Source organism: Pundamilia nyererei, unplaced genomic scaffold (genome assembly GCF_000239375.1).
Source record: "Pundamilia nyererei isolate P.nyererei 1_Seehausen unplaced genomic scaffold, PunNye1.0 scaffold00036, whole genome shotgun sequence".
Lineage (NCBI taxonomy): Eukaryota > Metazoa > Chordata > Actinopteri > Cichliformes > Cichlidae > Pundamilia > Pundamilia nyererei.
Window position 1 is genome coordinate 1,271,832 of NW_005187437.1, and position 14,736 is coordinate 1,286,567.

The 14,736-nt window shown below is 42.2% G+C and overlaps 2 protein-coding genes across 3 annotated transcripts in view; both read right to left on the reverse strand.

Annotated features, from left to right (window-relative positions):
* Positions 1–601: 601 nt before the first annotated feature.
* On the reverse strand, positions 602–7,386 carry LOC102206665 (mediator of RNA polymerase II transcription subunit 26). Of its 2 annotated transcripts, none has more exons than XM_005730256.1 (3): positions 7,051–7,386; positions 3,802–3,876; positions 602–3,694 (listed from the first exon to the last, which is right to left on the reverse strand). In XM_005730256.1, the coding sequence occupies exons 1-3, from the start codon at positions 7,120–7,122 to the stop codon at positions 2,117–2,119; spliced, it is 1,725 nt and encodes a 574-aa protein (XP_005730313.1). In that variant the 5' UTR covers positions 7,123–7,386; the 3' UTR covers positions 602–2,116. The 2 variants fall into 2 exon arrangements, with proteins under 2 accessions (XP_005730313.1, XP_005730312.1); XM_005730255.1 differs by having other exon boundaries at positions 3,802–3,879.
* Positions 7,387–10,134: 2,748 nt separating this feature from the next.
* Positions 10,135–14,736, reverse strand: part of smim7 (small integral membrane protein 7) — a 5,204-nt gene continuing 602 nt past the window's right edge. The window contains exons 4-5 of the mRNA XM_013910112.1: positions 14,624–14,726; positions 10,135–10,655 (exon numbers count right to left, since the gene is read on the reverse strand). Of these exons, the coding sequence (XP_013765566.1) occupies positions 10,640–10,655; positions 14,624–14,726 (119 nt within the window). The 3' untranslated portion in view covers positions 10,135–10,639. The remainder of the gene's footprint in view (positions 10,656–14,623; positions 14,727–14,736) is intronic.

The following is a 14,736-nucleotide window of genomic DNA, read 5'->3' on the forward strand; positions in this document are numbered from 1 at the left end:
TTTAAACATAACCCATTATTGTACATGTTTATTGTAAAAAGCCAGTATAACTGTCAGTCTCAGCCTTTTCTCTTTTATTGTCACAAAGTTAATGACCATCATTGACACCATCAGTTTGTAAACATATAACATTTATTGTGAGGAGATCTGAGTTCAGGAAAAATTACCGCCCAGCCCTGATGTAGATGTTAAGCCTTGGTAGAAATATGCAGTCTCAGACTGTACGTGTTTAAAAAGGGAACTGAACATTCAGATTTTAGAAGACTCATACAAAGTCATTGTCAGGCCATCTAACACAATGGTATGGTAATTTCACATGATTTTTAAAGGCTGTATTTAGAGCTGCGACTAAGTACAGTACACGTATAATACTTTAGTATTATTATCCAGTTATATTATGAAAATATCATGGAAATCGTTTCTCTTAGTGATGAATGGAAATGTACATAAGTGATTTACATGCAGAGACAGTACTGAACTTGTTCTGGATTTAATTGGTCAGGAACATCAGTAACTGCAGAGCCCTTAAAAAAGGAAAAAAAAAAGGAGTGAGTGTGGGTGTGAGTGGGGGGGTTAAAGAGATGACATAATAACATTTCCTTCATTTTCTTTTTATTAACACATTACATGTCCATTGAAAAGGACTAGGTAGCAAATATATTGTCTTTTGCATTCAAATGAACACAAAAGGATCATACCTGTACATTCACTAAGGCTCTGTCTTTAGGGAAAACACGGGTTTCCATAAGGCAAATAATATTTAAAGGAATGCTATTAAGTATTATCCAGCATGTCAATTTATTTCTCACTTCTTCCTGACAGTACAAGGATGCAAGCTGGTAGCACAATCTGCTCTGCCGTGCTGATTCATATTTTACAACCTTAATACACAGTAAAGGGAAAAGGCAAGCCCAAAAAATAAAAAGTACACAGTATCAGGATGTGTTATTTGAGTGTGTAAAGTACAGCATGTTGATGGATCAGTAGGTAAAGTCTGGAATGTCACTTCGTGAACTGATTACTAACCCTATTATGACACTGCAACAGATGAGATGCCAAATTGTTGTCAAATCACAAACCATCAATGAATCTGGCCCCTCATTTTAATGTCAGCTACACATCTGTAAAATCTTGCACTACTGTGACGTTGCCGCTTTGACAGCATTTGCCTACAGATTGATAAACGCCTTGTTTATCAATCTGTCTTCGAGATCACACAACACCGTAGCAGCCTCACTGTTGTTGCTTGCAACAAAAAAAACAAAAAACTAACAAGATGATTCAATACAGTTTAAACATGTATGCAAATCTCAATATGTAAATAAATATACATACAGCCAAATTTCTCTATCAGCTTGTATGCAAGCCTTCTCCCCCTCTCACCACAAACAGTGGTCACATCTGGAAGTTTCACATCACATTAACGAGCAAACAAGAAAAATATTCAAATGTTTTAAAACCGATCCGTCGGTTCAATCTGCTAGAAGTTACAACCAGAGGCAGGCGTGCGGCTGCGGGAAGCAGCAGTTTTAATTTTAAGAGCTCAAACGCTTTGTTCAAAAAGCATGAACAAACGTTCCAATGATGTATCGTGCTACTGCCTGCTGACAAAAGCAGCAACCCTGATTTAGTCGGTTAATGCATAAAAATTACATAATAACAATTAAAAAAAAAAAAACAAAACAAAAAACTATGAATGACTGCATGAAAAGCAATAAAGTCACATTCTGTGAGGCATGTGGATAGAATAAGATAACTTAAGATGGATAAAATGCATCTGTATATTTAATCTCCTCTCCAGTATATAAACTCGTGGGTATCAGAGCCGCTCGTCTCCCTGCTTTGTAAACTCACTCTGTACACTTGTTAAACATTGACATCTAAACAGTCAAAGATGCATAGCCTTTCCCCTTCACACTGTCCTCACGTTTTGTTCAGACTTTTTCAAAATAAAACACTGATTACACCTCCTGTGCTCCAACAAACACTCGAGCAGGCAGCGTATTTACTCCAACAGCAGCATACACGGTGAAGAAGAGTCTTCACGCATCCCGGCCCGCTCTGCCACGCAGGGAAGGCAAGGATCGACGTCTCATTTACCGACCTGACTTCAGTTTCAATCCAGGCAGACGTAGGGCAGTATGTTCAGCCTGCTCTCATCTCCGTGCGGGTCCAAGGAGATGCACTCGGTCCAGTCGTACCATTTATCCATTGTGTCATAGCAACCATTTACCCCGGACCAGTGCTGTGTGTGTAACCTGCTCAGGTCTTTGCCATTCACCTCTCTGCTGACTCCAGGGATCTCTCCAGGTGGCGAGTCTGAAACCAGCGTGTGTGTTTTCTTAGCATCTTTGTTCCGGTGCTCCTCCTTCTTCAGGAACTCTGACATGAAAAAGTGTGCACCGGGGGTGTGCGCGCCCGACGACGTCAGCACATTGCTTTGCTGGCTAAGGTACGACTGGATGATTTCGCTCCTCGACAGCTCTTTCCAGTCCGTCTGCTGGAAAGGACTGGGAGGAACTGGCGTATTTTGCTTCGGCTGTTCTGACCAGTTATTCTCAGGTTTGTGATTCGGTCTGTCCTCGCCCTCTGGGAAAGAATCCTTCTGGAAGGAGGTTTTGATCTGCCCCGTTACAGGATCGAACGTCAGCCTCCTGTCTTTTAACCTCACTGGTTTTGTTCTGTCTTCTACAGTCAGCCCTTCTAAATTAACAGAGCAATCCTTAGGTCTGTATTTCTGTCTTTTTCTTTTCCCTGTATTAAAAGAAGGACCCTCATCTTCCAGACTCTCCACGCCACTGCAGGGGGTGACAGTGGAGCCGTGGAGAGACATACTAGGAGGCAGGTGGTGAGAGTCCAAATCAGCAGACCCTGAACCATCAGTGTGAAAACCCTGAACAGATGCGCTGAAAGGCTGAGGAGACAGTCCGAGCCCAGAGTTATCTACAGTCCCAGGTCTCACGCTGGGGGTAGGAATACTCTGTGCTTGGGGTGCAGTTTGTTTCACAACAGCTTCCTGTTTTAGAGTCTGAGGACTGTGCAAGGAACAGCGTGGGCTTCTGGGTCGACACTTTCCCCCAGAGGCAGCTTGCTCCTGTCTGGCTTGCTGCTGCAGAACTGATGCTTTTAGCAAAGAGGAAGTGCTAGGAGGCTTGCTGCATCCTGGGAAATTTGAGTGAGGTTTTACAGCATGAACAGGGATTTTATTTAGCTTGTCGTTGTCCAAAGCCTCAGGAATGTCCCTGTCCAAAGACTGATGTGCACGAATATCTGCAAAAATTTCTGTGCCGGTACCAATTCCATTGGTTTGCAGCTGCTTTGAGTTTTGGATTTTATCATTAAGAGTTGTTTTGGGTATCTTTGCTGGTAAAATCGGTCCTTCCTTCTGCTCGCCCTTGCGTTTTTTGCTGCTCGGTTTTTCCACTCTCAGGGAGCAGTTGTTGAAATCATTTCTGTTCTTCAACTCTGGGCCCGTTTTACCCGACGGTGGGTTGGCGGCTGGAGCAGAGATGCAAGGATGAGCACCGCCAATGGAAGACCATGACGCACTGGTGCCGCCTTTTGACAACACCTCAACCTTCCCTGGTTCGATTAGCTTCTGCCAGTTCCGCAGAAGCTTCTTGGCTCTCTTTGCGAGGTCCTCGTTTTTGGTTTTCTTCCGGACGTCGTTGATGAGCTTGCCCAGGCGGGTTTCCTTTAAGAGGAGATAAAATTGATGATTGTTCAACAGCGGATGAAACTTGACTGCTAAAAATCTGCATTTGATTGCTTTATTTGCTGATGGCACATGTTGTAACTTACCTCCAGTGCCTCTTTGGTGATAGGATATTTCTCCAAAAAGGAGATCACCTCCACGACGACCACCATGTTGCATATCTGCTGGAAAAGAAAGACCAATTATATACAAAAATACTGAGAGATAGGGGTGGGCGGTAAAAACGGTATACGGTAGAAACGATATAAATTTGGCCAACGGTAGAGATTTTGACTAAACCGCTCTACCGCGATAGCGCATGTTGATGGTGTCATCAAGCTGCACCTGTTTTGGTCGAAAGCATTGCAACGGCTGCAAACAACATCATCTGCAAATTATGCCGGGCGACAGTAACAGCAAAGAGATGAAACACTTTTGGAATGTGGGGAAAGCCAAAAACTGCGCTTCCTCCACTTACCTACCATTGATTCATCAATGCTGAATTCTCTCGCAGCTGCTCTATTCCCATGTTGTTGCAGTATTAACCTCAGTTGTTCTCCTGACTGAAGTTTGGTCCGTTTACAGCATCCTGCCATGCAATTGCATTTGTCCCTAACCACCAGAAACCCTCACGTTAACTTTTATCGAGTGGGAAAAAGTTTGCGTTCATCCCTCAGCTTCACTGTGCTAATGTTATGCTAATGTGGCTGTTTTGCTAGCGATCACATAGGACATCTTTATATACCAGCTAGTCCGACTTCAGTAACCCTATAAAAGTCACTGCTGTTTAGTTTTCTGTCTTCATTTATGTTGGAAGTGATAGCAGAGCTGTATTTTTTAATTTTTTCAGAAATCTCTCAGTCAGAACATGCTATATCATGTTTAGGTGGAAGCTAGCGAGCCAACTTCCTGCTCCGTTAAATTTAATAAATTCTGTTTTCATGGATGCCTGGATGTTAAACTTAATTGTTACACCTGTTAAAGCAGCAACGCTGATCATTTTATTGAAGATGAAAGAATTTAGACAGTTTTTAACTCTCAGTGATGCCGCAGTGATCAAAGAAGATGGAGTTTAGGACCCAGATTACTCCGCGAGGCTCCTGACTACGATAGCCGTAATGTTCCAACAATCCGTCAAGCCGTGGTTAGAGGTCAGTAAGCACAACCAGAATTCATACATAAGGCACACTGTCGATTTTTGAGATAATTAAAGGATTTTAAGTGTGCCTTACAGTGTGTAAAATACGTTATACAGAAGAAAATAATATATATAGTGATATATATCGTTACCGCACATGCTTCAAATTATACCGCGATATGGATTTTAGGCCATATCGCCCAGCCCTACTGAGAAATCACAAAAACAGCATTAAAGGAAGACATGTCTGTATCTAGATGTTGCCACTCCACCAAACACATTCCTCAGAAGGGGAAAAAAAGAACTTATCAAAAGGTCGAGAAATCATTTGAATAAACTTTCAAATGTGCACCTGTACGTTTAGAAAACATTTACTAGTTTCGGGCTCAGTTTGTCAAAACGAGAAAGCATGCAAATGTGCTGTTTTAGTCCACCAAAATAGTAGAAAGCCCACGTATTCAGATGATTGTTGTCTTTAATCTGCAGCCACTTCTGCAATGATCAACAATGTGGTTATTAGTTAACATGTGTTGCAGCAGAGGATTTCCTTTGCAAAGCCAAAGCCCAACTCTAGCTGTAGTGTGCCTGCGATCAAACTTATGACATTAAAAAACATCTGATCGAAAAACGTTGAGTGAGGAGTCATTGGCAAAAATGTAACACGCAGATGCTTCTGGAATAAAATGCTTTACATCACTGTGGACCACAAGCCCTGACTTCTGATTGATGCAGTGAATCACGGTCAGGTCTGCTCTTGCGTTTGCATTTCGTGCTATTTACCGCGTGGTCGTCTCCCAGTGTTTTATATTTGGTGCCAGCCGATAGAAACTAATTTTCCGTCCTAGTGGAAAATTCTCTTTGTTGTGGTGAGTTTTATTTGGTGGCAAGCTTTTCTTTGTACATTCTCTCACATGCATCCAAGCAGTTTCAGCAGTCTGCCAACATTTGTGAATCTTTATACTGAACCTATGATTATTATTCTTCATACTATGGCGACGCATCTGAACAGGCCAATGGCAATAGTTGCGTCAGCCGACGTGTAGTTACATTACTTGCGAAGTGCACATCAGGTTACAGCATTGATATCCTGCTGAAGCATAAATCAGGTGTAAACTGTGTGTGGGATGCTGGGCATTTCAAGGCTTTCTGGCAGGATGTCACAGAGAGCACCCCCCAGTGCATGACTGCAGGTAAGCATGTTGAAATAAGAAATTGTAGATAGGGATGTCAAACTTATTTTACATTGTGGGCCACACACAGCCCAGTTTGATCTAAAGCGGGCAAAACCGGTGAAACCTCTCTTTCTGTCAGTGTAAAGAAGTTTAGCTAAACATTTAATCCCATTTAATAAAGAAATGCTGCTGCTGCAGTAAATGAAAGGCACCTATCAGCATGTCTAAAATGACAGAAAAAGATCGTTCACCCTCCACCAGGCAACCACCTTAATTATTTTAGGTGTAGTATGAATGACAACAGGGGAGGTGCTTTATCAGTAGGACAAGCTGTAAAACTCATGAAAATTGGCAGTGAATGAGTTAAAAGCCCTCCTTCACATTTTCCAAAACCATCCAGTTTGGCCGGATTGGAATCTTTGCTGACCGATTCTGGCCCCTGGGCCTTATTTTGACACCCCAGGCATGTGGATAATCAGGCATGTGTTGGACACTCAGCAGTAACACACTAGGAGTACTTAAATGACACTGTAAACAACAACAGCTCTGAATCCATTTGTTTGTAATGGTCGCTGGTGCTGGGTAGCTCACTGAGAAGCCATACATGTTTGTAGGTTGCTGACTAACTCGGCTTGGCTGTTTATACTGCTGTAACACACCCAAAGTAATCCCGGGGTCATCTTAGATAAAGGCGTTACAAACCTCGGAGCCCTGCTGGAGGTCTCCTCTCTGCAGAGCCTCTGTGTCTAAAGGGAACTTGCACTACATTCAGCACGTCCCCCTCTCTTGCCCTGATGAACTCTACTGTAAGTGCACACAATTGTCGCCAGCATCAACTTAACCGGGCTCTGGCATGCCTGCTTCATCACTCACTTTCGCTAACTAGACGTTAGCCAGCTAATTAGCAAGCAAATACTAAGTGTCCAGACGCTGAATGCCTCCACTCTGTCAGTTCCCCTATAGCGACTCGAGGCCACCAGCTCGACCACCATTGTCTGCTCTTCTCCACCCAGTTAATTCCGCTTAAAACCAGTGGACATACTCACATTGCTCTGGCCGTCGATGGCCTGTAGCAGCCGGTCTCTCATCACCTGCGGAGTGGCTGTAGCCGCTGTCATCGCCTGGCGGTGTCGCGGGTCGGGACGGAGACAGACAGCAGAATCCCCCGAAGAGCCGGCGATGGGAAACCCGCCGACACTCACAACTCCGACGGAAGCTCCCCCGAAGCAGCGGGCATCATGCTTTATGATGCTTCTGTCTTTGTTTCCAATCGCCACCCTCACCTGTTTGGTACCGCTAACTGCAGGAGACAGAACACCCTCTCCGGGAATCGGCTACCCCCTCGGCTGGTAGCCGCCTCCTTCTCGGCCTTCTCACCCAGCTTTTTGTGAGGCAGCAGAGCATTGTGGGAAATCTTTACGTAACCGGCTTCGACCCGCGTCAAATCCACGTGCTCGCAGCAAGCTGTAAATTTAACAAAAAAAGAAAGACAATAAAACCGGAAAGGTGGTGTTGTCCATAAAACCCATCCTAAGAAATCGATTAGAGCAGCTGTCGCTAAAACAAGGATATATACATATTCTGGAAATCTATCAAATGAGTTTAAAAGAAAAAACTATTATTTATTACAATCATAAGAAATTGAATTCATGTCAATCCAATGAGTTGTTCATCGCCATACGGGGCTTCTCTTAGAAGTAAGGAATTATATTAATAAAACATAACATTCAACCATTTTTTCTACGCAGGAATGCAAGTAAATATCTGTATTTTGTATCTTAATGTATCGTAAAACAATAATTATATTTTAGCATTAAATACATTCTGTTAGATTAGTCATGACAGAAGCATAACAAATGGAAATGACAAATACTGTTAGAGCATCTGTGTAATAAACCGTATACTAGGCGGTGGTCTAATAAATTTAAAGATAGAAAGCGAGACTATGCTGTATATAAAAGGACTCCATAGTTAAAATTTTCTTACACAAAAATAACCTTTAATAATACCAAATTCATATTTTTGTCTCGTCTGAACGTCCTCCACATCTAACTAATAAATCAAGGTGCCTTCCAGTTCACTTGAAACTGAAGCTTGACGTTGGAGCCACCTTTGATGATATCTCTTCTGTCAGGGACGGTCATCAAAATCTCACCATACAAAACAAGTCTTATTCACTAAAAAATGATTATGGAAAATATGTATGGATATTTCAACTGAAAAATACACTAAATTTCAAAAATCTTGTGCATAAACTGTTTATAAATGAGAAACAGTGTATGCCACATGATGTTGCCATATAGTTGATAACCAAAAAAAACCTCCTCACCAAATCTCTTCAGTTCTCTGCTAATAGACAGGCCGAGTTTGCAGTTGATTAAATCAGCATTGTTGAGAAAGGCAAAGAACACAAAGAGTCATGAACACACCCTTAAAAAGATTTCTTAATTTTATAAACACATGATTGCTTCAGTTTTATTCAGATTAAGGTTGATACATGTTTGTTTTGTTAAACTAAATCTTTTCCCCAAAACAGCTTAATCTCTTTAAGCTGGGATAAGCTTTGTTATAGTTATATTTTAGTATTTAAAAATGCACAACTCTCTATGTTTTCCAAAACAGATACAGTCCTATTAAAACTAACTCCACCCTTACTGCTTCCACTGGAATTAAAAAGGCAATTAGCAGCAAACTGCTGATAATCAAACACACTTGATTATCTGATCATCAGCAAATGTGAGCACCTATGTAAAAGCAGACGACTCTGGAGCATTCAGGTGTGTTAACACAATACCAAGGAGGAATGACATAAAACCCTGATTGTTGCTGGCTGTGTCAAGCCTGCTCAGAGGCGATAACAACCACTTGTCTTCTCACACGTCTGGTAAGTTACTTGTGGATTAGAAGAGAATCTCACCAACTGTTTGAGTCACTAGAAGTACACAGAGACGATGGATTCTTTGGGTAGTAATTTTCTATTTCACCTAAGATGAAGAGCTGCTGCATGAGGAGAGTTTGCTGGTTGTTGGTCACCATAACATCTCCAGAAACTGGATTTCTAGCCTGGATAAATATCTCTTCAGACATGCTGCAGCATGACACTGAGACATGTTATGGTTTAAGATGTTTTGAGTTTTGTGACATGGTTGTTATCCTGCTGGATGGGCACGGTCAGCAACAATACTCAGGTAGGCTGTAGGCTGTGGCATTTTAATGATGTTCAGCAGGTACTACGGGGTCCAAAGTGGCAAAAAATGTCCCCCCACACCATCAAACCACATCTAATCTGAACTATTCATACAAGGCAGAATGGGTCTGTGCTTTCATGTTGTTTATGCCAAATTCTGAGCCCACAGCTTGGATGTTGCAGCAGAACTTAAAACTCATCAGACCAGGCAACACTTTTATAATTTTCTATTGTTTAAATTTGATTTGGTGAGCTGCTGTGAACTGTAGCCTCAGTTTCCTATTACTGGCTGACAGGAGTGTGGTCTTGTGTTCCTGTAGCCTATCTGCTTCAAGGTTTGATGTGTGTTCAGGGATGCTCTTCTGTATATCTTGGTTGTAACGACAGATATTTTGCGCTGCATTGATTGCATTATGTTTCTGCAATGTGACTGGCTGCTTTAACAAGCCTCTTAGTTGTGTCTAATGAAGATGCCAGTGAATGAATATTATGCTGCTCTGTTTTGTAGCTGAAACCCGGATGCCTGGAAGCATCGAGTCCACAGGCCCACTCCAGATGTCGTGCAGAATCGCACATTAACATGTTAGCAGCAGGTTTCAAGGGGCCTCCATGAGTCTGACTTGTATTTCCCATACCCCTTACAGATGCTCAAACTGAGATATGGGCGGGTTTGAAGGCCAGGACAAGACCTTGAACTCTTTATCTGTGTTAAACTACTCATGAACAAATTCTGCAGTGCGACAGGGCACATGATCCTGCTGAGAGAGGCCGCTGCAATCAGGGAATACTGTTGACTGGATGCAGGTGGTCTGGAACAATGTTTAGGCAGGTGCAGCATGTTAAAGTAACCCACATGTACACCAAGACCCGAGGCTTCCCAGAATATAGCCCAGAAAATCACATTGCCTTTTTTGACTTGCCTTCTTTCAAAAGACAGAACATATTTGATAATAAAACTTTATTTTTTATTAAGAATAAGGTCACATTTACAGTGAATATACATTTAATTACAGCACATGTGCTGCTGAATAAAGAAAATAGCACAATTTCCCCCCCTAAGAAGTTGAAAACAAACACATAAGTGAGTAAAATAATCCTATTTATAACTCACAAATCAGATGCAGATTTTTCTGTGGAACCTGGATGAACTGAGCCTGTGCAGGAAAAAGGAATAAAATGATGTTTCTGGTGTTTCTTTACCACTAACTACAAAACCACAAGTTTCCAGCAAAGGTGTTACAGTTAAAGAAAGATCAATAAAAATGTAACAAGAGAAGAATAAATACAGCCATTCATAAATTCCTGTACAGCACAAAGGGTTGTAAACCAAAAGGAGTATAATTACTAGTAAAAGGGTCAAAGAAAGAGAAAAAGGACATTAAGGAGAAGCTGACAGCATCCATCTGGAAAGGGAAGCATCTTGGAGGAAGTCCACTGGCCACACACGATCATGATCCAAACAATCTGTGCAGATTGAAGACATTTGGCTAGTTAGAACAGCAGCACACTTCTGCTAATTTCAGGAGAAGCAGCGCACATCTAAAGGGCATAAAAACGTTTGATTTACACACACACACAAAAAAGACAGGACAGCACAATCATCAAGCACTTTATAGGTTTAACCTCAGTAATGCTGAGTTGGGACTTCATTCACTCTCAGATGGACTCATGGATTATATAAGTTGTAACAAAAGGACTCCTGGTCCATGTCTACATGACTGCATCACATATTCTGTGTTGATTTATCAGCTGTGCAATCATGGTGTTATCCTCCTGATTGACCACATCCTAAAGGTGCACCACTGGATTTGGATCTGGGGATTGGGGAACCCATCATCAGGTTTATGAAAGCATTTTGAGGCAATTTGTTTGGTATGTTGGCACATAAGAAAACCGTGGTAATAACAAAGTTAGACGTGGTCATCAGAGATCCCCAGAAACACTGACTGATATAAACAAGTGTCTGAAGGGTTCTCAGATTGGGTCCACGGCTTCATCCTTTAAACACCAAATTCAAGTTTCTTCACACCAAGCTTTGGTTGTTCAGTGTTTGTCCAGACTGCAGACTCAGACTAATAATGTGAATTGTAAGAAGTTTCTTCTGCTCCCAGTTGTAAAGAATTGACTTCTGGATTACTTTACCCCCCTTCAAAGCAGTAAGACTTCATTGGCAGCAACAGTCACATTTTTTTCTTGTTATAATGTTTAACTTGAAAAACATGTGAAGGTGCTGACTCATGTCTGCAGCTTACTGCTACCCCACAACTGCATTTTACCTTTAAAAGCAAACATGGCGTAATCCTTAAATATCCTCCCCAAATATAATGCATTTATATGTGTCAGTGAAAACTAATACAGTATCCCAGAAAGTTGAATTTATTCACATGGACTTGCATTTTCAGAAGGAGAAACGTTCTCAGTAATTCAGGTCACAGTAGTCTTAACCGGTTGAAAAACAAGGCAACCAGACTTTAAGTTTGTGAAGATGTTACACCTCTCATCCAAGAGGGTTCTTCATTTCTAAAAACAAAAGGTTAAGACCTAATTATATAATCTATGCATGGCACACCATAGAAGAGTCACCTCAACAGGACAGGACTCAGCTGTAAATCTATACCGAAAGAACAAAGGTCACTCTATCCTCTATCGAGGATGCCAATGTTCACACTTTGGACAAAGAAGACAACTGGTACACATCCTGGACAGGGAGGAACGTTGGTTTGAGCGCATTCCCTATTCACCCATTTACGTGAATAGGGAAAGACCATCTCTGAATTGAGGAGGTGGCCTATCTTTCGCCATCTTACAATGCACACACTGGTGATGGAAAGCTACATTGTAGCCACAGCCACCCTGGGGCGCACTGACAGAGGCGAGGCTGCCGGACACTGGCGCCACCGGGCACTCTGACCACCACCAGTAGTCAACGGGTGAAGTGTCTTGCCCAAGGACACAACGGCAATGCTAACTAATGGCAATGCCAAGGACACGACGACCGAGTCCAAGCTGGGGCTCGAACCAGCAACCTTCTGATTGCAAGGCGAACTTCCAACTCTTGAGCCACGATCGCCCCACGATCGTGATGAAGAAACAGACCTTCCAGTCCATTGTTCCTTCTGTGGACTAGCTTCAGTCATTATGCAAATGTACTGTTTATAAGATTGGGGAAACCTGCAGTCAGCTGAGAAGTCACTTGGATGAGTAACGAACGTTTCTCCCACTGAAAACGCTACGTCCAGATGAACAGAAACAACTTCTGGAGAGGCCATGCATGTCCACTGTGAACGACCATCACTTAACAGAGGTGGTGACAATGACAGCAGCTATCAGCCACCTACAATTCAGTTTTGATTATCCTTCCCAGGTGCATCTCCGCCCGTTCACACCTCGTCTCAGTTGACCTCAATAGCTTCCATGGTAGGGCAGGGCAGGGTGTCACAGTGGTTCCACTCAGCCTTTTTTTTTCCTCAAACCTTGTGATGTGATGACGCACATGATCAATAGTGTCAACGGCCACCTCCTAAGGGACAATCTAGGGGTTTAAATATCTGCGACTCCTCCACCTTTTGTTTTTAGAACTGAAGTGCCCTCTTGACTGAGAGGGGAAAAGTCTTGACAAACTTCAGCTGCCTTCTTTTGTTAAGCTTTTAGGAGTAGCACCATTGCCTAACAATAGCTCACGAGGTCAGTTTCATGATCATTGCATGATCATATGCAAATGGTCATGACCGTTGATTAATGGCCAGAGAGTTGGGAAGTAGCTGCAACACACTATTAGAGCTACAGCACTGGTAAAATGCTGTAGCTGTAACAGTAATAGCTCCAGAGTGGTGAAAGATGTACCCCTGGGCCTCCTCCTGGATTCAGAGATGGTCTCTACCTTTCCATGTAAAGGTTTTTGCTTAGGTAGTGACTGTCCTTCTCCCCTGAATTGCCTGCAGCTATTTTTAGGTGCCTTCCCAGCTTTGACAAATGTCCAGCTGGGACAACCACATTCCCTCAGGGCCATTTTTCATACGATGACCTTCAGCTTCCCAAGCCGGTCTGTGTGGTGATGGTGTTCACTCTGTGTTGTAGTGTCCTGATGACACCCAGTTTATGTTTTAATGGAGAACGAGAGTCAAGAATGAAATACTGATCCGTGTGCATTGATTTATAAAGTACACGTCGACGTTTAAATGTCCCCAATTACTAATGGCAATTTGACAGTCTAAGAAAGCTAGCCTGCCATTTTTCATTTCCTCCCTGGTGAACTTGATAATGTGAGAAATGCTTTGTGGTACATCGTGAAATTTGATTTTTCACCCACGTATAATCCACATACCTGAACCAATTGCTCAACAGTGTTCCAGGATACAATAACAGAGCCCTTTATTTCTCCACTTTGTTCTTTTGGCTACAAATTAGCCAAAGTCGGTGAAACTGGGGATTTCACTGCAGACCCGTGTTTCTGCTTCTATGTGAAATATGTGGAATGAGAACAGAGTTCCAAGAGCAGACACTTTGGCTTGGTGCTTAGAGTTCTTCCTGTTACTGAGAAAATGTACTGTTTACAAAGTTCAGAAAGAGTGAAAAAAATTACTTTGATGAGCAACTAAACTATTTGTCCCACTGAAAAAGCAACATCCAGATGAACGAAATGAACTTTCTGGGATTTTTTTTTGATATGTGAAATGGTGTCAAAAAAACTCAATTAACAAAAAAATAAAAAAATAAAAAAATAAAATCTAATCCCACAAGAAGACCAAACTCAAAACTTCTGACTTTTTTGTCGTGGCAACCATTACTGTCACTGGTCTAGGTTTCTGGCAACAATTGGAATCTGTGTCACAAAGAAAGCTTATGTGGCTCAACATCAGTCTTCAGCACGTTCTCATATTTGGAGCACAACATATGAAACAAATATCTATGCATCTTCCTATGCTTATCCAAGTCGGTGCCCAATTCAGCAGCTGGAGCCTATCCCAGCTGTCATAAGGTTGGCAGGGTACAGGGAAAGGTTGCTAATCTATTGCAAGGCTAACGCTGAGAGACAGACATTCACACTGGTGTTCACCTTTTAGGCCGATTTAGAGTCACCAATTCACCAAACCCATGCATGTCTTTGTGCAGCTATGGTGGTGGTTGTCTATCACATGAGTAAGATACTGAATCGCGAGCTGCTAACGATGTGAGAGTGTCAGAATTTTAGAAAGCCTTTAGTCGTAGATAAAAGTATAAGTATAAAAAAATATAACTGAAGTACACAGTGAGAACCCATGCAAGCATGGAGAGAACGTGCAAACTCTACGTTCTCCACGATTTGAACCATCATGCTCCCTATGAAACAAACACTAGGATAAAAATAGCTAAAGCCCACAGCACAAGTAATTGCGTGCCTCTCAGTAAACTGCATCTGGTCCATCAGCATCGACTGACACAGTCTTACTCACAGGATCATGCAGAACATGATGAAGATGTTCCACAATGCGATGAAGATCCGGAAGTACCGCAGGCTGAGCAGAAACTCTCTGATGTTGTCCCCTGAGAGATAGACTGTGAATGT

What these genes read in the sequence shown, in the direction of transcription:
- LOC102206665 (XM_005730255.1), bottom strand. Translation starts at nt 7,122, where the DNA reads ATGACAGCGGCTACAGCCACTCCGCAGGTGATGAGAGACCGGCTGCTA. An exon ending in CCATCGACGGCCAGAGCAAT is followed by an intron (nt 3,880 to 7,050) that starts GTGAGTATGTCC and finishes TTTCTTTTCCAG; the next exon opens with CAGATATGCAACATGGTGGT. An exon ending in TCACCAAAGAGGCACTGGAG is followed by an intron (nt 3,695 to 3,801) that starts GTAAGTTACAAC and finishes CTCCTCTTAAAG; the next exon opens with GAAACCCGCCTGGGCAAGCT.